Source organism: Columba livia, chromosome 25, assembly GCF_036013475.1.
Source record: "Columba livia isolate bColLiv1 breed racing homer chromosome 25, bColLiv1.pat.W.v2, whole genome shotgun sequence".
Lineage (NCBI taxonomy): Eukaryota > Metazoa > Chordata > Aves > Columbiformes > Columbidae > Columba > Columba livia.
The window spans coordinates 454,347-479,111 of NC_088626.1; the positions used below are offsets into that span (position 1 = coordinate 454,347).

At 60.4% G+C, this 24,765-nt stretch overlaps 2 protein-coding genes across 20 annotated transcripts in view; one reads left to right on the forward strand and one right to left on the reverse strand.

Annotated features, from left to right (window-relative positions):
* The window catches only part of ZMAT4 (zinc finger matrin-type 4), a 101,840-nt gene extending 93,479 nt beyond the window's left edge, over positions 1-8,361 (forward strand). For 5 of the 9 annotated variants that reach the window (XM_065040813.1, XM_065040816.1, XM_065040805.1 and 2 more), the window contains 2 exons: positions 2,916-3,031; positions 4,199-8,361. In XM_065040813.1, the coding sequence (XP_064896885.1) occupies positions 2,916-3,015 (100 nt within the window). In that variant the 3' untranslated portion in view covers positions 3,016-3,031; positions 4,199-8,361. Of the gene's footprint in view, positions 1-2,915 lie in introns of all 9 variants that reach the window. The other 4 variants (XM_065040809.1, XM_065040808.1, XM_065040807.1 and 1 more) reach the window with 4 other exon arrangements.
* LOC102086320 (indoleamine 2,3-dioxygenase 2) lies at positions 3,033-24,764 on the reverse strand. 11 transcript variants are annotated; one of them, XM_065040781.1, is made up of 21 exons: positions 24,664-24,764; positions 23,622-23,686; positions 23,395-23,456; positions 22,989-23,067; positions 22,449-22,525; positions 22,167-22,356; positions 21,755-21,811; positions 21,497-21,568; positions 21,220-21,386; positions 20,942-21,023; positions 20,712-20,848; positions 20,409-20,592; positions 20,181-20,270; positions 19,596-19,794; positions 19,377-19,485; positions 18,807-18,990; positions 18,480-18,560; positions 17,618-17,726; positions 17,313-17,463; positions 15,657-16,797; positions 15,396-15,474 (listed from the first exon to the last, which is right to left on the reverse strand). In XM_065040781.1, exons 1-20 carry the CDS (start codon positions 24,707-24,709, stop codon positions 15,879-15,881), a joined length of 3,060 nt encoding a protein of 1,019 aa, XP_064896853.1. In that variant the 5' UTR covers positions 24,710-24,764; the 3' UTR covers positions 15,396-15,474; positions 15,657-15,878. The 11 variants fall into 11 exon arrangements, with proteins under 11 accessions (XP_064896860.1, XP_064896856.1, XP_064896855.1 ...); XM_065040780.1 differs by having other exon boundaries at positions 20,409-20,502; positions 21,497-21,811; XM_065040779.1 differs by having other exon boundaries at positions 17,645-17,726; positions 21,497-21,811.
* Position 24,765: the final 1 nt, after the last annotated feature.

The following is a 24,765-nucleotide window of genomic DNA, read 5'->3' on the forward strand; positions in this document are numbered from 1 at the left end:
GGCAAAGCGCTTGGCTGTGCGTGCCCGGGGCTGCGCGATGCCCCGGGGAGGGGGCCCGGGACGCGCTGCGAGCGCCGGCGGCATCGCCGCAGCCCTTGTGCGATTTGCCACGGTGAAGGTGGCCCAGGTGAGACCCGGGTGAGGAGCAACCAGAATACAAAGAGACTGAGGAGGACGGAAAGTCTGAGCAAGCGGCGTGTGTGGGATGATGGGCAGGCATGGTGATCCTTCACCATCACACGGGTCCAACCGTCAGGCATCACTGCAATTAATGTTAATAAATATTAAGCAATCTCTGCTTAGTAAAAGGGGTGAGAAGGAGTCAAGAAGGGGACTGGGAGTGCCGTGCCGGGGCTGCCGGGCGGCTCCCGAGCCGTGGATTCGCAATGGAAACGTTTGCATCACGCTGCAGGGGCAGGGCCGCTGTTTGCGGTGATAAGGTGGTTTTGTGTGTGGGTGGCGCTGGTGTGGGTCTGTACTGTTGTTCTGGCTGTGGCCGAGGGCTGGTTTTGCATCGGCTCCCTGGCGGGTGTCTGTCCTGGCTGGCCCCGCAGGTACCGCCAGGTTCAGGACATGGTGCAAAACCCCCGTTCTGGTTTGTGTGCTGCCGGGACAAACGGTGCCGTCCCAGCCCAAGCGCAGAGAAGTAGGTCTGGGGGCAGCGGCTCTGAAAGCCGGGGGGCTGCTCTTTGCCTCTTTTCCCCTTGCTGAAAAGTACATTCACTTCATTGAAGAGCTGCACGTGCCAAAAGCAGCCCTCTGGGGCCGCAGCCCCGCGGTGCTGCAGGCAGCGCAGCGGCAATGCCAAGCGCCCTGTTACTCTCCAGCATATCGTGGCATTTTTTACGCATAGGTGTAAATTATTTAAATGCAATGTGCTTCTAGTCGTAATACACCTGAGACCTTGGATTTCTGCGTCTAGTGATCAGTGTGAGCCAGCAGCGGTTCGGAAGCAGAGAGGAATCGAAGGTGCGGGCAGGTCTGCGCTTCGCTGTGCCCATCTGGGTGCCGGGTCCTCCCCGGACCCCGTTTGAAAGGAGCTGGATCTGATTAACACGTGCTGGCGCTGGGTGCGACTCCCACACAGTGTTTGGTAAAGCAAACCTCAGCGTGGTGAGCCCTTGCTGTGTATTAATAGTTTGCCAACTTGGGAACGTTGGCCTGACTGCTTCTGTGCAGTTTTATGCACCTTCCTCCTCCCCAAGCCGTGTATTGAAGTGAGCGTGCCCACGGGTGCAGGGCGCCCCTTGGCTCCCAGCGCCCCCCGGCATCTCCTTTGCTGATCCGGGGCCCAAATCCACGCTCCTTCCCCCGGCCCGTGTTGCCGTGGCTCCGGTGTGCAGCAGGACGGGGATCCCCGTGCGCCGGCGCCGCTGTCGCTGCGGCACAGGCGGGTCGGTCTCTGCACAGCCGCGTGTTCCCCGCAGCACCAGCTCCGTGCCCGTCCTGCCTGCGTTTTTCATTCAGCTGGAGTGATTATTTTTTTCCTCCCCTTTAAGTTTGCTGTTTTCCTGAAATGGTTTGATATGTAATAGAGCAAGACCATCATCAGAATGAAATATTTCCTACATAAAATATGCAGCAGCTATTCAAAAATGAAGATGGAGTGGAATGGGGGCTGCCAGGCAGAGATTTAAAGGTGCTGACATGTTCCCATAGGTTGTTTACTGAAGAGATCTTCTCCTAAGCCCCCGTTTTAGGACTGCCTTTCAAAAAAGGGCACAAAATAAAATTTAGTGAGGAGCTTTAATAATTCAAGCTGCTGCGAGCTGAGCTTTTTGTTGCCCCTGTGGGAACAAAGCCGTATTTCAAAGGACCTTGACTCCCTCCCGACAGTGCAGAAGTGGCACTGCCAGAGCTATTTTTGTGCTGAGACACTGATTGGGTGTGAAACCCGTCTCTGCCGGCCGTGCCAGCGAAAGCCGGGCAGGCGAAACAGAGACATATGGCCCGATTCCCTGAAGATGCTGATTCTGAGGAATCTGGGGGGCTCTCTCACTGCAGAAGGGTTGGCTGCTGCTCTTGCTCCATCTGCTGCCGCTCTGCGCTGCAGGAGCCTGCGCGCGAGGCCTGTGCTGAGCGCGGTGCTGGGCTGGGCGTTGCTGTGCTGCAGGTACCTGGCGAGGACCACGCGCTTGTCTGACGAGCTTTTCCCTTGCTGACCCCTCGAGGAAACCGTACGTACCCACGTCTCCTGCCACAGCACGTTATTGCTTATTGGGACTTAAGAAACTGAAGCCTGAGTGTGCCCAAATATTGCAGCTTTGTCCCTGTGATACCCTGAGCCCTTAATAAATCAGGAGCTGCAATGAAGTTGGCAATAGGGGATAAAACGTTAAGCGTCAGCAGCGTCTCCAGGTGAGCAGCAGCCTCCTCCTCACCCTGCGCTCTGCTCGCTGCTCTCACCCCCTTCCCCTCCCGGCGGGACCGTGGGGCCCTCCCCTGGGTGGAATTGTGCTCCCACGGCAGATGCAATAGCTTTGTCAGATCTCTGCCCATTATTTAAACCAGGAACGGGCATTTCAGCAGACAAAACTAACTGTCTTGTACATAATGAATTGTGAAATGCTGGGCAATCAAGAGTTCGACTTTTAGACTGGACTGCTTGTCACTACCAGCCCAAGTGTCAGGATCAGGCTTAATGGTTGATAAGAGTCTCTGGCTTGATGCTGACATGTTGTTTTGGGGCTCACAGAGGCCTGACAGTCCCGGGGACATAAGAAACGTGGCACGTCTGGGTGTTGGAAGAGCTGGGGTGGTTGGTGGGGGGGAGAGGAGCTGTGTCTGCTGCCAAGGGCTGTGGGTCACAGTGGGAAGATCCATCTTGCGACTCACTGCACCCCAGCATCCGCTGCAGCCCAAATCCCAGCCCGTGTTTTGTTTTACCTGCCTCCCCCTTGTTCCTCTGCCGCCAGGGAGCCGGCTCGGCGGAGCCAAAAGCAGCTTTCTGCCGCCACCTCGCGATGGAGAAGTGCGGGGATGTCGCGATGGGCCGGCGGGGACACGGCGCCGTGACGGACACAGGACGCAGGTTTGGGAACTGCTGCTTTATTAGTCCGGTAACCACTGGGTGTTATGGGGAGCGAGACTGGTGGGGTGCAGCAAGCAGGGCTTGGACCAACACGGCTCTTTGTGGTGCCACGAAAGGGTGCTGCACCCATAAGGATGCTGCCCCCATCCCTGTAACACAGAGGGATGCTGCCCCCATCCCTGTACCATGGAAGGATGCAGAGCTCGCTGCCTGCCCTGTGGGGGTTATCCGCAGCAGCGCTCTTCTCCCTCAACAACACAGAGCGCGTTCCCCACATCACGGACATGTGGGTGGGACAGGGGCTGCTGAGAGGAGGTTTGTGGTGAAGGTCGCTGCAGTTGGATTTTGGCTCATGCCCTTTGGTCTCCTGCACCTGCTTTGGGCATCACTTTGCAAACCCTCATGGCAAGTCAGGCTGGTATCATCCCGTCCCTGGTGCTGTCCCTGACGCTCTTCAGGAAGCTGAAGATGTGGGACCCACCGGTCCCTTTGGCGTCCAGCGCAGACGGGGGTTTCCCCATGGAGGGGCCACCCCTGTCACCCGGCTCTGCCTTGGCTTTGGCCGCCGCGACAGCGACGTACTTGGTGACGATGGCGATGTGGTAGGACCTGAAGTCCACCAGCGCAGACACGCAGCGGTTGAAAGCCGCGCGGAGCCGCGTGTCCCCGCAGGACAGGACGTGCTGCCGCAGCGAGGGCGCCCGGCGGACCCGCTCCACGAAGGCGCGGTGCGGCGGGGGCATGTAGTCCCGCATCCTGCGCAGGAACGCGCCTGCAAGACACCCGCCCAGGCAGAAACAAGATGCAGCGTCTGCAACTCGGTCCATGGTGGAAACCACCGAGGAGTTTCACCCTCTGCAGCTCTCCTGTGAGAGCTCTGTTAGTGAATTTTCCCTCCAGTTAACTCTGTGAGGGTGAAGCCCCACAGCACCTTTCCCCGTGCCCCGCGGTGCCGCAGCCGCGGAGCCTCGTCTGTGCTGTCACTGTGCCTCCGATTAATTGAGAAAGAAAACCCATATTAGGTCAATGCTCTGTCAGGGCTCATCTTAACCCTAAAAGGCAAGTTTTAGCCCTTTTGGTTTTGGGTTGTTTGGGTTGGTTTGGCGGTTTGTTTGGTTTTTTTTTGCTAATAGAGTGGTTTTGCTAATTTCTGATAAATATTTTCAGCTGCGGGCCAGACTCATGTGAAGCCATGTGGATGGATGAGCCAAATCACTCTGCTCCCTCATCTCTGTCCCTATGTATAAGCTCAGTAAAAAGTTGACATGCAAAAAGCAAAGTCTGTCCCTCTGGGAATTTCCAGCGGTGAGGAGGTGCCGGTCAGAGCCTTCTTTACAGGCTTCCTCCCTAAAACCGGGGCAGCGCCTCGGCCCAGCTGGGCTCGGCGAGGGGGCGAGGGCTGAGACGGGTGCCGCGGGGGTTGCTCTGGCTCGGCTCTGCCCCCGCCGCTCAGCCCAAAGGGAGGCGCGCGACTCACCGCTGTCCGGGCCGTGCTGGATGCCCAGCAGCTCGTCGAAGGCGTGCAGGACGGTGCTCTGTGCCGCGCTGCCCCCCGAGAACGCCAGGGGCTCCTCGCACACCCCCTGGTACAGCAGCCCGGCTGGCAGGGCCGGGTTGTCCTTCCAGCTGCGGGGGGAATGGTAACAGGTAGAGGGACCCTGGGCTGGCAAGAGTGAGCAGAACCTTCCCGACCCAGTCCCTGGATCCCTGAGTCCGTGGGTCTCCGCCCTGGCAGAGTCACCCAAATGCTCCTCTGAGCCCCCTGCACTATGGCTTTGCTCTGCTCTGGTTACTCTTGAGGTCGTGTCTTTAACGGCAGCACAGGACAGCCTGCCTTTGTTTATTTCAGCAGAGAACAACCACCTGGCCTCGGGGACCCAGGAGCGGGCACATCGGTGCACACCGTGAACTCAGAGCCCGTCAGCCGCCTTGTGCGCCTGTTGTGCAAAAATGGACAAATACTCGCTCACAAATGGCAGGAGGAGTTATAACTTCAGAGAGGTGATGTGCCTGGCACAAAAATATCTCTTGACCTTCTGAAGAATGCACCATTTCATGAAGCTTTTGGTGCTGCTGGGGCTGTTTTACTGGAGGAGCAGATTTTGCACAAAATGGAGAGAAAATAGATTCATTATCAAATACCATAGTATTTTTAGCTCTCCCAGGGCTGTATTTATAGTAACCTTTACTAGTGGGAAGTTCTTATAAGCAGAAGGGAATTTAAAAGGCATGTTTTTCCAGGCTGATGACCATCAAGACAAGGTCAGCTGGGATAAAAAATGAGAGAAACTTGATGAGGATGCATGGAGCCTTTTGACTTAGGAATGCTGAGATACGCTGAAGGGAAACAGAAATAGCAGCCCCTGAGAAGCCCAGAGCGGCTGGGGCGGCAAACCCGCGCCGTGGGGCGCCCCTGGCCGCGCTCCTGCCCTGCCCACCATCACCGGCTCTGGAGGGGACAGCACCGCACTTACCCAGACAGAAAGATCCGGATCACGGAGTAAAACACGACAGGATCCACATAATCTAGGAGGAAATCAGATCCCAGCTGTTACTGCAGGCAAAAAGCTGTTATTTCCCTCTGCACCAGCGTTTCCCACATGGCAGCGCTGCCCCCGCCGCAGCTGAACAACCCCAATCTGTGCTCAGAGCAGGGCCGGCGCAGCGCATGGTGCTGGCGTCCCCTCCCCGCGGTGAGGTCCCCCTGGCACCCCGGGCTCGTTTGGGTGCTTGAGCCCCTCATATCATCCTGGGAGGGTCCCCTGCTGCTCCATCTCTCCAGACAGGCTTTAGGGGCCACGCGTGAGCGTGTCTGTGCAAACACACACGTGCGCCGCGACATGAGGACACGCTGCCCCGGCGCCAGGTACCGCTGTTACCGTGCATCCTTCCCAACGCCGTGCTCATGTCCCCGATGGCCTCGGCCAGCTCCCGCAGGGCTCTGTGCAGGGTCTCCTCGTCCAGCTGCTGGATGGCATGGATGGCCTGGATGATCGCCTGCGAGAGGAAGAGGAGAGAGGACGAATGTCTGTGTGCATGGCTCTGGATCCCACCTGCGCCGGCTCTGCTCCCTCCCAGCCCAGCCCGGGCGCGTTCCGGGCGAGCACAGAGCTGCGGGACACGGGAGGGCATCGCGTCCCCGCCGGCTCACCCAGCCAGACCCCCACCTTAATCCCGGGCACGGCCGCCTTCTCCACCAGGAGGGTGACGAGGATGAAGCCGCGCAGACTCTCTCCCCCGGGCAGCGAGAAGATGGTGTCCAGGTTCCTGCAAGAGCAGCCACATGTGAGGTCGAGGGGTGATTGCTCAGGGTCTCCCCATGCACCTCAGGACCCTCTGAGCCCTGGGAGCCAAACCCCCCGGGCTGCAGAGCCTCTTCCCTGCGCCCTGGGCAGAGCCAAACCAGCACAGAGCAAACGGGGAGAGGGGCTGCTTGGCACGGGGGATCTGGACCTCCCCAGCACTCGCTGGCCCCGGCGTTCCGGCTCTGCGCGGAGCAGCGCGGCTCAGCCGCAGCCATGGCGCTCTGCTGCCGTTGCAGTGGCATTTGTGTGCCAGAGACTGAGCTGCCGCTGTTGTGCTCGTCTATCACGAGATAGGTGCAGCCTGAGCAGAGCCCCGCAGTGTCGGAGAGCTGGGCCAAGGCAAGCAAAACTAATACTGTTAGAAATAAATAAGCATCTTAAATACTTACTCAATTTCCAGAGGCCTGAAGGCATTTCAGTTGTTGCCAGCACATGTATAAGAAAAGGAGAGAGAAAGCGACATGTTATAAATTGTTTCAGCACCAGGCTGTGCTCTGTGGGACACAAACGAGCTGCCGGCCTGTGGGCAGCTCCGTCCTGGGGGATGGTCCCAGAGACACCATGGTCCCCACTGGGCACCTGTGTCTGCGCCCTTGAGACAGACCCCAGCAACAGGGTTTCGGTGGGTTGGGTGACTGTCCCCATTGTGCACGATGGGAACCTGGTCAGGCTCATCGCTGCTGCCCCGACCGTGGGAAGAACGGCACTCAGCCCACCTGCGTTTGCCCGTTTACCCGTTGGGGTTCTTCCTCCTCCAGTTGGCCAACACCAAGTCTGCGTGGGTGAGGATGGGGGGCAGCCCGAGGGCCTGCGAGACCTCCCAGAGGGGGACAGCGACATTTTGGGGCAGGACCTGCAGGGCACAAAGCACAGGACAAGACAGGGACACTGCTGGGCTGGTCATGCTCCTGCTGCAGCCCCGGGGAAGGGGCTTTGCTGTGCGGGGTGAGCCCCACAGATCACAGGGAGCCGGTGAACTCGCTCCGCATTGCTCTCACCGTCACGGCGCCCTCCTCGCCTTCCTGCCAGAGGTAGCCCATGGTGATGAAGCTGAGCACCAGATGTGCCAAGTGCAGCTCGCGGTGCCCTCGGAGGTGCCGGGTGCTCAGCTGCGGCATCTGCAGGGACACGCTCAGTAGCCAGGGACACGGCAGGTGACACCAGCATCCCCCACCAGTGGGCCGAGACCCTCCCCATGCTTCTCCTGCCTTTGCCGTCCCCCTGCAATCCTCTGCCCGACCCCACTGCAGGATTTAATGCTGATTTGGCAGGAGCGATAAGACGGGTACCTGGTGAACTCGTGAGCGGAGCTGGTGGCTGGTGATGAGCTGCGGCAGGTCATGGGCGATCTCCATCCAGGGACCGTAGGGCGCAGGCAGCTCTGCCTGGGGAGAGAGGAGGGGTGTGGATGCAGATGGGCAGCGTGCTGGGACAGCAAGAGGGACAGAGGGCTCGGGGATAAGCCCAGCCCTGGGTAAACTCTTGGGAGTCGAGGCCGGCTGAGCACAACACCCAAAGTGCCGCTCCAGCCCCCAGTGTGAGTCGCTGCTGGGTCTGGGCAGCGCGGGGGCCACGGGGGGGACCGGGGGTACTGCTCCCCTCCATCGCGTTTGCAGAATTCTCCCGGGCTGGGGCAGGGCTGTGCCCGCGGGAAGGGAGGGGAGCGGGCGCTGCTCCCAGTTCCCAGCATCCAGCCAGCCTCGCGCATCATGGCTAATGGTTTGTGTCCTGTTCCCCCTCTTGGGACACCAGCCTGCGTGACTGCAAATTAATGGGTGATAAAAAGCATCTGCCCGTCCCCACAAGCTCCCCCTGCAAGGTGAGCCCCGTGACAAATGGCACTGCTTCCAGGACAGCAGATCTGCAGTCTGGCTGCTCTCCTCCCGCTCCCCAAAACCCTGTGAAGCTGAGGCTAATGTGTGAATTGCAAAGCTCCTTCTCCTCTCCCCTGTGCTGCTTGCTGCAGCCAGCTTAATAACTTTTAAAGCAGGAGGTTTGTCCTATTAAACTACCTAACTCAAAATAGCACATGCCTTCCTTGTTGCTTTTTATAAACTGTTATATAGCAGCATTAAATTGAAGCCCCACCAGGAAGCCACTCCCCAGCCCCTCTGTTTTCTGTCCTGTCTCTCATGGCACACGGGTACGGTGTCTCTTACCAGAGGATCGGGAAGGAGGAAGCCGAGCTCCTTGGAGAGCTGGAAGCTGCTCAGTGCCAGGGGCCGCGCGGTCTCCTCCGTGCCGTCACCGGCCTCCATCGCCGGGCGCTGCCGCAGGGTCGGACACGCTGGGGCTGCCGGGACGTGCTGAGCCAGCGCTGTGCGCCCCTTGTCCCGGGGCAGCCGCGGTCTGGCTGCCCAATGGCCGCAGTGGCCGAGCAAACACGGGTAAAGGTTGCCGATAAGGCATTGTCGTGGAGCAAACGTTGATCCCTGTCCCTGTGGGCATCCGCCTCTGGGGACGGCTCGAGGAAGCTCCTGTGATCCGGCTCTTCCCCGAATCCCCTCGGAGCAGCAGGGAGGCTCCGGGCTCCCACGGGCGGCTGCACCAAAGGTCCAGGGTGCCGTGAGTTGGCTCAGAGCCACTGTCTCTGCAGCTGGATTTCCCCAGGGCCCCGGCAATGCCAAACTCAGGTCCTGGGTGCTGCCCTTGGTCAGCAGTAACCAAGCAAGAACCAGGGACTGTCTGTGTCCATATCTTGCTGGAGGCTGAAGAGCCTGGGGAGTGCCACATGGAGCCCACACTGCGGTACAGAGCCCACACCGCGGCACGGAGCCCACACCACGGCATGGACCTGCAGCCCCCACGGGCACCGGGTACAGCCCTGGCAGGGCAGATGTGTGCCGGAGGCTCTAGGAGCTGCCACAGCTCCTGCCAGGCTGTGACACCCCACAAGGTGCCAGGGGACCTTTGTCCCCACAGGAGTGATACACGAGGCACAAACAGCATGAGAGCTGGGGCTTCTGCGCTCCCTGGGGCTCACGGTGCTGCCCAGGGATCACACAACTCCTCAGAGATCCCAGACACCTTTTATTGAACACCACCACCACAAGAGACACACTACATGTGGTTCCAGTGACCACCACACAGGGTGCCGGACACTTTGCCCTGAGCCGGGGCCGGGGGCGTCCACTCCGCTGTCCTGCAGCGTCCCCTTGCACAGCTCTCCATGGACTGTGACCCCGCGGCCGGACCCTGCCGGGCAGACACGGTGTCGCAGACCACACCAGCTGCATAACCAACAGCTCCACTGCTCCGCGCCCCTCCGGGCCGCTCCACCCGACTTCCCTCCGCACTCACACCTTCTCCCAGCCAGCAGCTCTCAAGCTTCCCGGCTCAGAGCTCACACCAACTCGCTGCCGTCCGCTGACACCTTCCTGGCCAAGTGCCACCTCCAACGCCTGCTCTGACCCGCCACGTCTGCAGGTGCTCAGGAGCCCCCATGTCACAGAAACCCCCTGCCCACCCGTGACTCCAACACCCGCGGTGCCTGCGGTGCCCCCACGCCAGACGGATGCTCCCACTAGGGCCACTTCCCTGCCAACATCAAGGCAGGTTTCTGCGTTCCCTGTTCGCACTGCCAGCTCCAGCGCCATCGCCACACAAGCCAAACACAAAGCAAAAAACCAGCCACGTGGGCAATGACTTACACTTCAACATCCTTCCCTGCTGCTCCGCTACACGCGCGACACCTTCCTGTCCGCGCTCACATTGCCCTTGCGTTTCGACTTGGCGCGGGACCTAGAGGAGCACAGCTCCTGTCACTCCCAGAGCTGCAAGGAGCAAAATCCTCCTCCCCGCATTGCTGACCCCATGGCGGCACCGCCTCATCCCCTGGCTGTCTGTCCCCGCCCCGGGCACGCTGCGCGGTGACAGCCCAGCTCTCCTGCTGCCACCGCCGTGCCACCCACCCGCCGTCACCCCAACAGCCGCTGGTGCAGAGAACAAACTCACTTGTCTAGATCAAGCTTCTCCCTTCTCCTTCGCTCCAGCAGGACGAGCAAGAAGGCAAGAGGCAGGAAGAGGCAGAAGATCAGAGGCAGCCACAGCTTCAGCAAGTCCTTGAACCTGGTGTGGCCTCCATGGAGGCACAGGGAACAAAACCACCTCTGAGCCCACCCTGGGACAGACCACAGGACCCAGACACTTTCCTACGTGGCCCTGCCATGGTAAGCCACCACCAGAATGGGAATCTGTCGCCGCAGAACCGTCTGCGGATGGGCTGTCACCGCTCCCATCCAACGTACCTTTCTCCTGGCACATGGGAGGCTTCCAGCCGGGATGGCAATGGCACTTCCCTTGGTTATCGCAGACCTGCGTGACAGATGGGGATGGGCAGGATTCACAGCAGAGGGTCGAGCCCGCACCTCCTCACGTCGGCACAGGCACAGGGCGCCGGCGCCAGGCAGAGCCCCACGTGCCGCTCGCCCCGTGCTCACCGCCAGCTTTGGCCTCACCACCCCCGGGACGGCTCCTGAGAGCCGAACCAAGCACAGACAACCCGCAGCGCCCTGACTTACGCCGTGATTGTGGCAGTTGTTCTGCGTGTCACACGTGTTGTTGAGGACGGCGGCGGGCACGCACTGCTGGTTCTGGCAGATCTGCAGCACAAGCACACGGGCAGCCCCGGCTCAGCGGGTTACGCACCCGGCTCTGGCTCTGGCACTTTCTGCCGGCCCTCCCTTCTCCCCGGGGGCTGCCACGCGCCCGGGATCAGCACCTTGCGGGTGCTGCAGATGGTGCCGTCCTTCACCAGCATGGGGTCCCTCTCTGTGAGAGGCTTCATGTAGTCCAGCGTCACACACAGCTTGTTCTGCACCCGCATGTAAATCACCGTGGCCTTCTCCTTGGTGAAGGGCTTGGAGCCCGGATATTCACACACGAGCTTCCCGCAGCGGAGATCCCTGCGAAGCCATCGCGAGCAGAGGATGCGACAACAGCCACCCCTGTCCTGCCAGCTCAGCCCAGTTGCTCGGAGAGCTCCAGATCCCCAGCGCACAGACACAGCACCTGCACCTCCACGGGGCCCTTCCACACCCCCCCTCAAATCACACGCTCCCCAACTCTGCACGGGTACGAATCGTGCACCCCGGCACCGTCCTGCGGCACTCACTTCCACTCGCAACGCTGGTAACCGCTCTCACTGGAGCCGCAGTGTCCCATTCTGTCCCTTTGGCTATTAATTTCTTCGTAGCAGTCAAAGGGCCCGTCCTTGGCACCTGCAAACACACGACAACACTCGTGGCCTGTCCAAGAGCCTCTGTCCACCCTGGGGCTGGGCAGCACCACTTCGAGCACCCGCTGCACCCCGACTCGGTGACACCCGGGGACACCCGCGCGCTCGCAGGCACCTGGAGCCGTGTCTGTGCAGGAGCTGACAGGGTTTCCCACCTCAGCGCTTCCCTTCCAGGTTTCTGCGTTTCCCACAGCACAGCCAGCCCCTTCTCCCACAGCCCAGCGCCCTCACCGCGGCCAAAGACATCCTGGCACTGCTTGTCGGCCGTCTGGCAGACCCCCCGGTAGCAGAAGGCGGTGTTCCTGTGGCAGGGGTGCCCGTCCATCACCCACAGGTCGGGTGTGCACTCCCCAGAGGTGCCGTTGCAATACTCCTCCAGGTCGCACTCGTCCTCGCTGCTGCTTCTGCACAACGTGCCTTTTTTCATAAACTAGAGGAAAGAAAAGCGATTACATTAGACAAGAATTTCAACAGAATAGAGTTTCAACAGAATTAGGAAAAAAGAGAAGAGGGAGAAGGAGAGGGGAGAATATTTTACAGCTGGGACATAAGCCGCTGCCCAGCTGGGAAGGCCAAACCAGGCGATGTGGCTACAAGTCTCACGTGGCTGTAAAGGCGGCATCTCTGCCACCTCTGTGGTTTGGGAGCTGGCACAATACCTGAGCCCTAAAATTCCCTTCCTGGGACACAAGCCCCTGCTTGGCCCCAGCCCTTCACAGCGCTCCCCTCGCCTTGCGGCACTCGCTGGCCCTCCCCATCAGCGCGGCGGGCAGCCCCGCCAGCTGGACGCTCCGTCACCCGTTCCCCGTCACATTCCTGTACACATCAGGTGTGCCTGTGAGCGGTGCTGGCGCGGGGCCGTCCTGCCGCAGGACTCACCTGGCAGTGCCGGCAGCATGGTCCCGCCACACACTGCATCCCTCTGCGCATCTTGCAGCCAGTGGTGCAGCACGGGTCACGCTGGCATTCCTGGAGGTGACCGGTGGGGACAGTCGGGAGAGGTTCTGCCTCTCCGAGGGACAACAGGCGGCTCGGATCTTCCCGCTGTCCCAAGGCTCCACACCAACCTCTGCCGTGCCGCAGTCACAGGCCTCTCCCGGCTCCACCACCTTGTTGCCACACATGGGAACTTTATACATCGTGTCCAGAGCTGGTCTGTTCAGCAGGCACTGCCCTTCCCCGGCGGCGAGGAAACGCTGGAACTCTTTTATGCTGCAGTTGCTGAAGACTTTCACCCCATTTGCGAGTCTGCAAGGCAAAGGACAGGGCTGTTGTCACCACAGGCTGCGTTTTGGGCTGTGTGGCTCCTCCTGCCCACAGAAGGTGTCGGTAACATGGGCGGCTGCTCCCCATGGCCCCCAGGAGCTGCCCCCTCCGCCCCTGGACACGTCCCCTGCTCTGCGGTGTCACACAGACAGGCACCGCGCACACCCGGTGGGACCAGATCTCTAGTGCCATCGCATCAGCCCCCGCCCGCGCACCGAGAGTCAGGAGCCTTACTCCGATCTGTTCTGCATCACGCAGGCGGCCACGGTGCAGCGGCAGCCCCGGGGCCTCTCGTACGCCATGCCCAGGCTGCGCCCCAGCAGCCGCGCCACGATGACTGCAAAGGTCTCCAGCGTCGCAGTGCTGTGGTACTGCAGGGGACAAGGACCCGCCTCAGCCCGTGTCACTGCCGTGCCCCGGCACCTTCCCGCGGGCTCTGCTGGGCGCGGGGGCTCCTGCACCCGCAGCCCCGGCACCCAGCTGCTCCAGGCACCTCCGCGGCCTCACCAGGGGCTCCGCTCCCACCCGGAGGAGCCTCCGCTGCCGGGGGCACCGGGGAGCACCTCACCTATGGGCACAGGAGGTTACGGGGACGGACAGACAGACAACTCAGTGTACCGTACCAAGGCAACCCCTCCAGCCTGGTTTTTGACACACGCTTTCCTCGCAGAAGATGCCCCTACGTAACGGGACTGATTCCTGTAACTGGGAACAGACCAGACTCGGTCCAACACACGGTACTAAGGGCACCTTCACCTTCCTTTTGTTTCTACGCTGACACACCCATCCTGATCTTACAGAAATAGGAACGTTACGTCCTGCAGCTGCAACACACGATGCACATTTTTCCACTGCAAAAATTCCTGCAGCATCTCCTCAGCACTTCCAGTGGTTGGGATTTTGTTGTCTTCTGTCCAGAACTCCAGAGAAGACAGCACTATCGTCACATTGAAGTGAGAAAACATCTGCAGGAGGCAAAGGGTGCTGGTGCATCTGCTGGTGCACAGGGCGCTGCAGCCTCCCGCTGCTTTGGCTGCGGGCTCTTATCTGCACCACTGCTGCGCTCTTCCCGTGCACGTTCAGGATGCGACCCAAGCCACTTACACTGTTCAGGTAGCTGAAAAGCTGCACCATCTTGGCTGTCACAGCATCCTTGTCTGCTCCCATATAGTCATACTGAAAGGCGGCAAACACAAGAGCACGTCGGGGCGCTGAGCAAGGCAAACTCCCCGAGCGCGCTGGCTGTGCTCCCTGCCACAGCGTGTACTTGTCTGTGCCCAAGGGACTTAGTTCCATTGTGTGGAGGCTCTCAAGCCTCATGCAAATCGCCCTCGACGTTCTCTTGGAGATACAGACTTGCTGCACACAGTTTTTTCCACAGGTAACAATTTACCATGGAGAAGATGCAAAGACTTACCAGAAGCTTGTCCAAAACCGCGTGCATTTCCACATACCGAGAGGAGCTGCTGACAGCTTGCTTATTCTTTAGGAAAACCAAATAAAAACCCAAACTAAACAAAAAAAAAACAGACAAAACCAAACAAACAACAAAACCAAACCATCACACATTGGTGCAGAGCTGCTGCAGTTCTTAGCGGCTCTGCAAAGGAGACCTTGAGGTCGGTTACTGCCCTTCAGGGCCACGTGGAGCTGCAGGACGAGCAGCCCCTGGCTCGCATCATCACAACACGACATCCTCATCCTTCGGCTGCACATCTCCCATGTCTGTGGCCACCACCCCACTGCAGACCAGCCGGCCGGGACGCGCGCTCACCTCTGTTGTGTTCTCCGACTTCAGCAACACCTTCCCAGTCCAGACAAGAGAGCTGTTGTGTAGGAACAGCTGAGTCGCTAGGTTTTCTTTCACCATGGGGTATACAAGGTGCTGATAGTCGGCCGAAGCCTCCAGAGGCTTGATCCCATAGCTGACACTCATGAGCTGCAGGAGCCCACTGGAAAGCAAAGGTGCAGAGCAGCAGGAATGGCTCCTCTGCCACCTCGGGACGACACGGACAGCGCGCGGTGCCCCACGAACGCCGGTTCCCCACGCAGAGACAGCCGCTTTACCTCAGGCCGGCACAGGCGCTAAGTGCCACGAGCGAAATGGAGAAACCCTCGATGCTGCCTTCGTAGAAGCAGTCGCGCTGGAAGGATTGTGCCAAGGGCTCGGTGCCTTCTCCCCACAGACCTGGGGAGCGCTGCAGCGTGCAGGCACCAGACCTTGCAACCGCCCGCACTGCGGCACCTGTCCCCGCAGAGGACGGGCACACGCACTACGGTCCCTGTCCCCACAGAGGACGGGCACACGCACGGCGGCGCCTGTCCCCACAGAGGACGGGCACACAGTGCGTGCAGGGACCGGCACAGCCCTGTGAGCTCCTCTGGGAGCCATGGCCAAGGGTTTGGTGCCTCAAGAATGTTCCAGCTGGCACCGTAATGGGGAGAACAGGGCTGTATCGGGCACTGCTTGCAGAGGGGTCTCTGCTCCACACGGTTCTCCTGAAGCCCGTCCACAGCTCCTGTGGAGATGCTGAGCGCAGCACACAGGAACTGTTACCTTGACATGAGCCAGTTCAGACTTCGCGAGTCCCCCTCGGCCAACGGTGTAGATCCGGAAATCCTCTGGCAAAAACACTCTACGTGCAAAACAGAAGACACCCTTGCTGTGGGCACCGTGGCCACACGTGGTGGCCAATGCACAAGGCAGTGGCCCTGCCTGATCCCCAGCCGTGACCCTGTGCAGCGCTGGGGGCTGCAGAGGGGCCGGGGGCTGCACTGCCGGCCTGCTGCGCCCCGCTCACTGCTGCGCCCCACTTACTGCTGCCGCAGCTGCACGGTGCGGGGCTGCTTCTCGATGTGGATGATGTAGGTCCGGGTGCGCAGAGGAACCCTGGGAGCCGGCTCTGCCCTCACCTGTAGCGCCAGCAGCCCCAGGAACCCCAGCAGCCCCAGCGCCGCCCTCATTTCCCCGCCAACGGCCCCACCTGCCGGTAACGGCCCCGCACACACACCGGACACGCGGGTGCACCCAACGCCTTTATTAGTGCCCGCGGCGCGGCCCCGGAACCGGCCCCGCGCCCTTCTCCGGCCCCGCGTCCCTGTGCAGCCCCGCGTCCCGCTCCCGTCCCGTGTCCCTGTGCAGCCCCGCGTCCCGCTCCCGTCCCGTGTCCCTGTGCAGCCCCGCGTCCCGCTCCCGTCCCGTGTCCCTGTGCAGCCCCGCGTCCCGCTCCCGTCCCGTGTCCCTGTGCAGCCCCGCGTCCCGCTCCCGTCCCGTGTCCCTGTGCAGACCCGCGTCCCGCTCCCGTCCCGTGTCCCTGTGCAGCCCCGTGTCCCGCTCCCGTCCCGTGTCCCTGTGCAGACCCGCGTCCCGCTCCCGTCCCGTGTCCCTGTGCAGCCCCGTGTCCCGCTCCCGTCCCGTGTCCCTGTGCAGACCCGCGTCCCGCTCCCTTCCCGTGTCCCTGTGCAGCCCCGCGTCCCGCTCCCGTCCCGTGTCCCTGTGCAGACCCGCGCCCTGCTCCCGTCCCGTGTCCCTGTGCAGCCCCCTGTCCCGCTCACTTCCCGCGTCCCTGTGCAGTCCCGTGTCCCTCTGCAGCCCCGCGTCCCGCTCCCGTCCCGTGTCCCTGTGCAGACCCGCGCCCTGCTCCCGTCCCGTGTCCCTGTGCAGCCCCCTGTCCCGCTCACTTCCCGCGTCCCTGTGCAGTCCCGTGTCCCTCTGCAGCCCCGCGTCCCGCTCCCGTCCCATGTCCCGCTCCGGTCCTGTGTCCTTCTGCAGCCCCGTGTCCCTTTCTGGCCCCGCGTCTCGCTCCCGTCCCGTGTCCCGCTCCAGCCCCGGCTCCGCGTCTGGCTCCGGCTTGTCCATGTCCAGCTCCGTTTCCGTGTCCAGCTCCGTCTCCGTGTCCGCCTCTGTGTCCGACTCCGTGTCCCGGCCGCCGCCGGGCGCGTCCTCCTCTGGCGCGGGGCTGCGCGGAACCCCGGAGCGGCGCCTCAGCCCGGCCCTGCCCGCCCCGGTGTCCCCGCAGTGTCCCCGTGTCCCCTCCCGGCCCGGCCCCGCCCGCCCGCGCTCGCTGCTGCACATCGCACAGGGGGAGCTGCGGCGCCGTCTTCCCTGGGACCCGCAGCTCCCCCGTATCCCGCTTTTCCCCTCTACAGTTTGTTTTCCCCAGGAATTAGCAAACGAAAAGCCTCCTTTTTCCAGGTCTTGCACACAGGCAGCACTGGTGCCAGGAAACCCACCCTTGGGTTTGCTTATGTTTGTATATTTTAGACATCTGTTTGCTAGTTTCTTCCCTTGAAGACCAACAAACAGGTCCCAGTTTACCAACAAACAGTTGCTGTCTCCCAACACCTCTTCCTGGCTCTGCCCAGCTTGCAAATCCCACTCACCAGCTTTTCCAGTAACTCCATGCTCCCACTAGTGCCTGCCCATCTCCCCCCCGGATGGAGGATCTGCATTAGGTAACTAATACCAGCTTACCCATCTGTTTGCTGTCCCCTCTTCGCGTTTTTCCACCGCCTCCACTTGCAAATCGCGATGCCGCTACAGGACAGAGTGAGGAAGAGGATGGCGAAGCCCAGCAGCAGCCCGTTCCTCAGCATGGCCAGGCGGGATCTTTTGGTGCCATCACCTGGGGAGAGCGGCACGGGTGGAGCTCCAGGCCAGGCCGGGCGATGCCATGGGCCGTCTGCTCAGCCGCCAGCCTGACCAGCCCGCTTGCGAGGCTGCGGGAACTGCCGGCTGGCAACGCCACGGGGCACCCGGAGCCCGGCTGCGGCACCCACCGGCACGCGACCCCCTGTAGGTGCTACCGCGAATAGAGGATCCCTGAGTCTTGCAGTAAGGCGGCTTCCAGCCCGGGTCACAGTGGCAGTTCTTCTCGTTATTGCAGACCTGCAAAAGCCAGGGTGGGCAGAAAACACCCCTCATTGTAAAATCCTGACCCCACTCTCGCCCGCACCCCTGCACCCCCGTGCCACGGTCACAGCCAGCCCATCAGCACGTGTGACAGGTCACAGCCAGCACCTGTGACACCTGTGTGACAGGTCACAGCCAGCATCCATGACACCCGTGTGACAGGTCACAGCCTGCATCCATGCCACCTCTGTGACAGGTCACAGCCTGCATCCGTGACACCCGTGTGAGAGGTCACAGCCTGCATCCATGCCACCTCTGTGACAGGTCACAGCCAGCATCCATGACACCCGTGTGACAGGTCACAGCCAACATCCGTGTCACCCGTGTGACAGCCCCGCTCCGCCTGTCCCCGTGTCCCCGCTCTGCTGTTCACCACACTGCCTCCCACACAGCGACACTGATCCTTTCCAACGCTATTTCAATGATGTCAGTTAAATCCTCTCTAGATACTCTTTTTCCAGTTTTCTGCTCATCTAGACAAGCACACGCTCCACGCTCCTTTATCTCACTTATTTTTCACTTGGAATAGCAAGTAACTTGGGTAATCTCACATAATTGCTCCCATGATGACGCATTACTGCGCGATGATTCCAGTGAACAAGCGTTGCCCCAAATCACAGGCCTAGCGGTCCACAGCCGAGCCCCCGTGGGATCTTGCCAGAACCGCTCTGTTCTTAGCAGTTTCCACCAGACCACCAGCACTGACTCGGCTGCGCCGCTGGCACTTACTCCATGCCCGTTGCACTTTTCCTGCGCGTTGCAGTCGTACTTCAGGACCGAATGTGGGTGGCACGTGCCATTGATACAAACCTGAAAGAACAAATGGACAAAAATCCTGCTGGGCGCTTTTTCATCACCCTTTACTATGCTTGCCATAACTCTACAAAGGATTCATAGCCTCGAAGAATGATTAAAAGTCGAAAGAGCTGGTAATAATTGCTAAAAACACAAGTACAGACCACCTTAACTCACACTGCAAAACGGCAACGACTTCTAGGGCTGTTACAGTCGTGATAATTAGATGCCATTTCCAGATGCTCGTGCACCATTCCTCACCTCTGCTGGACCACATTTCGTGCCATCTTTCACCAGGAGAGGATCCGGCACCGTGGGGCCACGCATAAAATCGAAAGACACACACAGATGTTCTTGCACATGAGCGTAAATTATGGCACCCTTGACTCTTTTGAAGGGAATCCGATTCGGGTACGTACATACTAACTTTCCACACGCCAGATTCCTACAAGATTTGTTAGCACAACAAATTAGAGCGGTACGCACAGCACCTGATGGATCGCGGTGCTGGAGATGCTGAGGTGCACAGCGCGGGGAGGGCGATGCACACAAAAGGAAACGGGACATTTCAGAAGAGCTGAATCCCTGACAGCAGGAGAGGAGCCGTGCTGTGAACCACCAGACGCCAAACACACAGCTGGGCGTGCGCTCAGGTTTCTCTGCAACACCGTTCAGTGAACGCCTGGAGCGAACACGGCAGCTCAATTCCACCCAGCAAAAGGAATACATACCCAAGGCAGCCTTCTCAAAGTTATTTGCAGCCACAGTAAAAGGAAGCACAAATTAAATATGTATTCCCAATTCAACACTTTGCATTCCCATGAAACCTACGGCCAGGAACAGGGCTTGTAGCCGCTCTTCGGGTCGTTGCCACAGTGCCCGAACCTGTCCTGCTGACTGTTGACCTCTTCATAACAGGCCGAAGGAGCATTTTTTGCACCTGCAGGTTTAGGAGAGAGGGCGAGCGCGCACCACGCGGATCCCGCCGTCTGCCCCACGCCAGCCCCGCAGCTCCGGGTTTGCGCTGGTGCCACCAACACCGCCAGTTACCTCTCCCGTAGAGCCGCTGGCACTGCAGGTCGGGCGAGCGGCAGCGTCCCTTGTAGCAGTAGCCGGTGCCGCGCTCGCAGTCGTGCCCGTCCTGCACGTACAGGTCGGGCGGGCAGGACGCGGAGGAGCCGTCGCAGAGCTCGGGCAGGTCGCACTGCGCGTCGGCGGGCGGGCGGCACGGAGCGTTCTGGCGCTTGAGCTGGGGACACAACGGGCTCTGCTCAGCACCCCTGCCCGGACACCCCTCCCCAGGGACGTTCCTCCTCACGGGGACCCTGGAGCTGAGCTGGAAAACCCTTCCCCAGGAACCGCTGCCATTGCCCAGCGCAAAGCTTGTCCATTCTTCATGTTATTTCCCCCAAAATGAGTAATGATCTTGTGATAATCATAAAAACCTGCCTTACCTGACATTTATCACAACACAACCCAGAGGAGACAAAGTGCAGCACAAATATCGTTAAGATTATCTGGAGATGCCCATCTGAGCAAAACCAGAGAGCTGGCTGGTGGTGCTGGTACAGAAACTGCTGCTGCTCCAAGGCTGACAAATGGCCTCAACCTCTGACAGTACTGAACGCAGCCTACCTGGCACTTTTCACAGCATAATCCCACGGAGCACTTCACTCCCGGTTTGAACGTGCACTGGGGAGTACAGCAGTTGTCTAACAGACAGCTCTGCAAACACACCAGGAATCACTATTTGCTGCAGGATGACTGAGCCCCATGCTCGCACCAAACAGCGCTCAGAGGGGCCGAGAGACGAGCAGAACGCTGCACGTGTGCTGTACGCAGCCCGGGACAGGCGGCACCCACCTCGGCCGTGCCGCAGTCGCACTGCTCGCCCGGATCCACCACGCCGTTGCCGCAGACGGTGGCTCCGCGGTAGGAGAGCTGGGGCAGAACCTGCCTGATGAACGGACAGTCCCTGTTGTGCCTCAGGAACTGCGCAAAGTCCGCCACGCTGCAGCTGCTAAAGGCTTTTGCCCCACTGGAATGTCTAAAACAAAGCGATTATCCGTGTGCATGGGCAGACATCTGCTCACGTTCACTCTCTCACCCAGCTGCCGGGGTCCCGTCTCCCCACCTGCCCCATCCATCGCGCCCCGACCCACTCACAGCGCCTGGGGGCTCATGACGCAGACGGGCGCGGGGCAGCGACACGCCGGGGACCTGTCGTAGCCGATGCCCAGGCTGCGCCCCAGCATCTGCGCCAGCAGGATGGAGAAGGACTCCAGTGTCACGGTGCCCTGAAGCTGCAGGAGGAGAGAGCAGGGCTGTCCGGCCGCTGTCCCTGTGGTGACCCCAGCAGGGGTGGGACACAGGCGTCACCGTCCCTGTCACCGTACCACGGCCACTGCGCCAGACGCCTCCCTCCAACACGCCTGTCCCGGCACCATCGCGCCCACGAACGCCGCTTGCTGCCGGTACCTGGAACGCAGGGGACGCCCGCCGCTGCCAGCCCGGCCAGCTCGGGACATCACGCTTGTTTGCAACACCGCACCGCAATGCCACTTAATTTTCACAAGAGGCACCACGCTCACACAATGTCTGTCGTTCAAAGGTGGGTGAGTCTGAGCAGGCTGTTACTGTCTGCTCTTAAATAATGCTGACGATTTGTTCTTACAGGAGCAGGTACGGCATTTCGTGTGGCTTCAGAACGTGGCTGGTCCTCTTCCACTTCAGCAGCCATGCCAGCGCTTCTTGTCCAGCCGCCATGGCCCTGAACGTGCTGTTGTCCATCCAGACCCCCATGGAGGACAGCGTCACCGTCAGATTGAGATACCTGAACATCTGAACGTTTAAGGAGAGAAGTGGCTGTTCCCATGTGCTTCATTTCAAGCACCGTTTAACTGTTTGTTCTTATTAGCACATAACAAACATCTAAATCAGGAAAGACTTACGCTGTTGAGCAAGCTGGAGACTTGAGCTATCTTCTGTGTCACAACATAGTCATCCTCACCCAGGTGCTCGTACTGAAAGATGACACGAGGTTGTCTCTCGTGTGTTCGGGATGCTGAGGCACACGGGGCAGCTGGCGCCCACCGACACGCGCCCCGCGGCACAGACCAGCGGGACCACGCGGACACCGCGGTGAAGCTTCGGCACAGCAAGGGCAGAGAAAACCAACACAGAACGGGAACTGAGTGGCGCAGACTTACCAACGCCCTTTCCAAAATGATGTGGAGCGCCAGCTCTCTCTGGAACTTGGGCACTGGCTGGAAAAAAATCTTCACCATTAATAATTAATTTCTCCATTTCAGTCATGAAGCGTAAGAAGTGCTGACATGTCTGGGACAACTGTGGGACACCCACACGAACCCCGTGGCTGAAGCAGCCACCACGTTGCTGCCAAGTGTCTGCAAGCTGGAGGGAGAAATACCCTCGGCTTTCACAGACCCATCAACAACTCCCGTAGCCCTTGCGATGCCTCTTGTAGGCACTAGATGGGCAACAGCCCCCGCGACACCCCATCGCAACACTGGCACTCCTTCTAGGAGCTTTCTGCGTGACCGGACCCCTCCTCGTGTGACAGGGACATCAGCACCACCGCGAGAACCAACGCCAACTCACTTCGTCATCTCCATGAGATTCGTCCACCTCCTCCGTCGCCAGACCCACCGGGTCCCTGTCGGGGTGGCTGCTGGCAAAGGCGGCATTTGCCACGTTCTCATCCCTCACCTGATACACGAAGTGCTCAAACACGGGAGAATGACCCAGGGGCTCGATGCCGTAGGTGACGTTCTCAAACTGCAGCAAGCCCCTGCCCGCGGGACGGCACCGGCCGTTTGCCACCAGGCAAGTGCGGCAGTGCCCGGCGGCACCAACGGCAGCGCGGGGGGGGCGGTTCGGTACCTGAGCCCCGAGCAGACGCTGAGGGTCACGGTGGAGCTGGGGACGCCCTCGATGTACCCCTGGTAGTAGCAGCCGCCCTGCACCGCGACAGAGGACAAGGAGCCCCTTCCGTGGCCGGGAAGGTGACTCCAGTAGGTGACAGCACAACAGGGATTTTGTGGACAATCTCTTTGACCCAAGTAATTACAAACGAACCCCAGTGCAAGGATGCAGTTTCCTCACAATAGGGAACTGCCCGGGGCTGAGCTGCACTGCCGGGGCGGTGACTCTTCTGGTCCCTCCGTAGGACGTGGAGCCACGGTCAGGATTACAAGCTTTGAACCGAGCAAGCTCAGCGACTCCAAAAACCTTCACAAATGTGAATCTGACCATGCATTTGCAAGGAAAACTTTTTGTTTCACCCCAGCACTCCCTGCCCTGATTAGGATGCAAAACTGTGGAGAGAGGGCAAGCACCGATCCCCCGGAATAACCACCAACATCCCCAAAACACCCAGCACAGGCTGCCCCAGAACAGCAGCACCAGGCGGGCCTGCATTACCTTGATACTGGGCGAGTTGGAGCGCAAGGATCCCTTCTCGTCATATGAGTAAACCTTGAAATCATCGGATAAAAAGAATCTGGAACAGGAAAACAATAAAATCCACTGGAAATGCTCTGTAATCCATTTAGAGTTTTTGAGCTTATTCCAGGTCGTGCAGCCTGCACCATTGCACTGGCAGATCCAGAACCCCACGGCACTCGTGCGCATCGCCTGCGGACTTGCGGATCACCCACAGGCAGGGATCACCCGCAGGCAGGGATCTCTCTGCAGACAGGGATCACAGACAGGGATCACCCGCAGGCAGGGATCACCCGCAGGCAGGGGTCGCCCGCAGGCAGGGGTCGCCCGCAGGCAGGGGTCGCCTGCAGGCAGGGGTCGCCCGCAGCCCCATCCCAGCACTCACTGCTGCCATAGGCGGATGGTGTACGGCTTCCCCTCTATGCTGAGGACGTAGGACACCGCGTCCTTCCGAGTGCAAAAGGCAGAGAAAGGGAGAATCAGGAACACTGACTACGGAGAACCGTGCTCTGGGTGCAGCTACAAACCCGGTCACACCCGGCTGCCGCGCAGCACACCCCCGCGTGTACAGCCGCTCGCGCACAAACACCAGGTAACTTGGCTATTAAGTACCGTCTGTCCGGCTGTACTGGAGAGCACCCTCTGCGGAACCGTGATGTGCAGCAGCATCTGCGAATCTAGAGAAATAATTTGTTCTTACTTTTAATCACAGATTATCACCCCCCTGGCTGTGCCCATCAGCCACATCAGAACTACATACACGTGTGCCAGACACCTCTACAGCCACACGGACAGACGCGCTCTCTGCCCACAGAGGGTTAGCAGCTCTTCTTTCCCCCCTGCTATCACTCACCCACACTTTGTTTTAAAGTGCACACTTGCATAAAAAACCCCAAATCACTTCCTGCTGCTGGATCAGAGTCCAGGAGCACGAGCACTGTGTGATGGGAACATGGGAACAAGCTCCAGCTGGACAAACCCACCTCGCATCAGGACCAGAAATGGGCTGGAGGAGCCAGTCACCCCCACGCATCCACAACCCCGCGGTAAACGTCCACGACACCTGCACCGTCCCTGCGGGCACCAGTGTCCCCGCGGTACAGACCGCGACGTCACGCAGCTCCGCACGCTCAGCAGACAGACAAACCCACCCACCTCAACGCTCCCGCACAGACAGAGGTGTTAGCGGCGCCTGCGGCCCCTCGGCCCCGGAACGGGGCTTAGCGGTTCTCAAAAGCACAAACTCAGGCAGCGCAGAACCCTCCCGGTTTCTCCCGTGGGAGCTGGGCTGTGCTGGGAGGACAGTCCGGCCCCGCGTGTCCCCGCCCAGCAGGACGGACAATTCGCCGTCCCAGGACAGCCGGGTCCTACACCAGGAACCCCGGGGCCGCTGTCCCCCCGGGCCGCTGTCCCCCCGGGCTGTCACCAGCCACCGCACCGGGCTCGGGCCCTGGGTGAGCTGCTGCCACTGGCCGTGACGTCAGCTTCCAGCACATGACGTCAGTTTCCAGGACGTGACATCACTCCCCAGCAGGTGTCCCTTCGCACGGGAGGGCTGGGGGCTCTGCCCCCCGGGGCTGCAGCGCAGCAGGATGGGGGGAAGGCGGCGGGGGCAGCGGGGGACCGGGGGACCGGGGCAGCCGGTGTGACTCACGCAGCAGCCCCAGCAGCGCCGCCAGCAGCGCCAGGCGCGGCCCCATCGGCGCGGCCGCTAACGGCCCCGCACACACACCGGACACGCGGCTGCGCCCAACGC

Bases quoted from the DNA above. Each gene is read 5' to 3' on its own strand.
- LOC102086320 (XM_065040778.1), bottom strand. From the start codon at position 24,709: ATGGGGCCGCGCCTGGCGCTGCTGGCGGCGCTGCTGGGGCTGCTGC. The intron at 17,464-17,617 runs GTGGGTGCCGCA...CGCTCTCCCCAG, and splicing joins CTACAGGGGGTCGCGTGCCG to GTGATGGCACCAAAAGATCC. The intron at 16,798-17,312 runs GTAAGCTGGTAT...GGTTCCGCGCAG, and splicing joins AGGGGACAGCAAACAGATGG to CCCCGCGCCAGAGGAGGACG.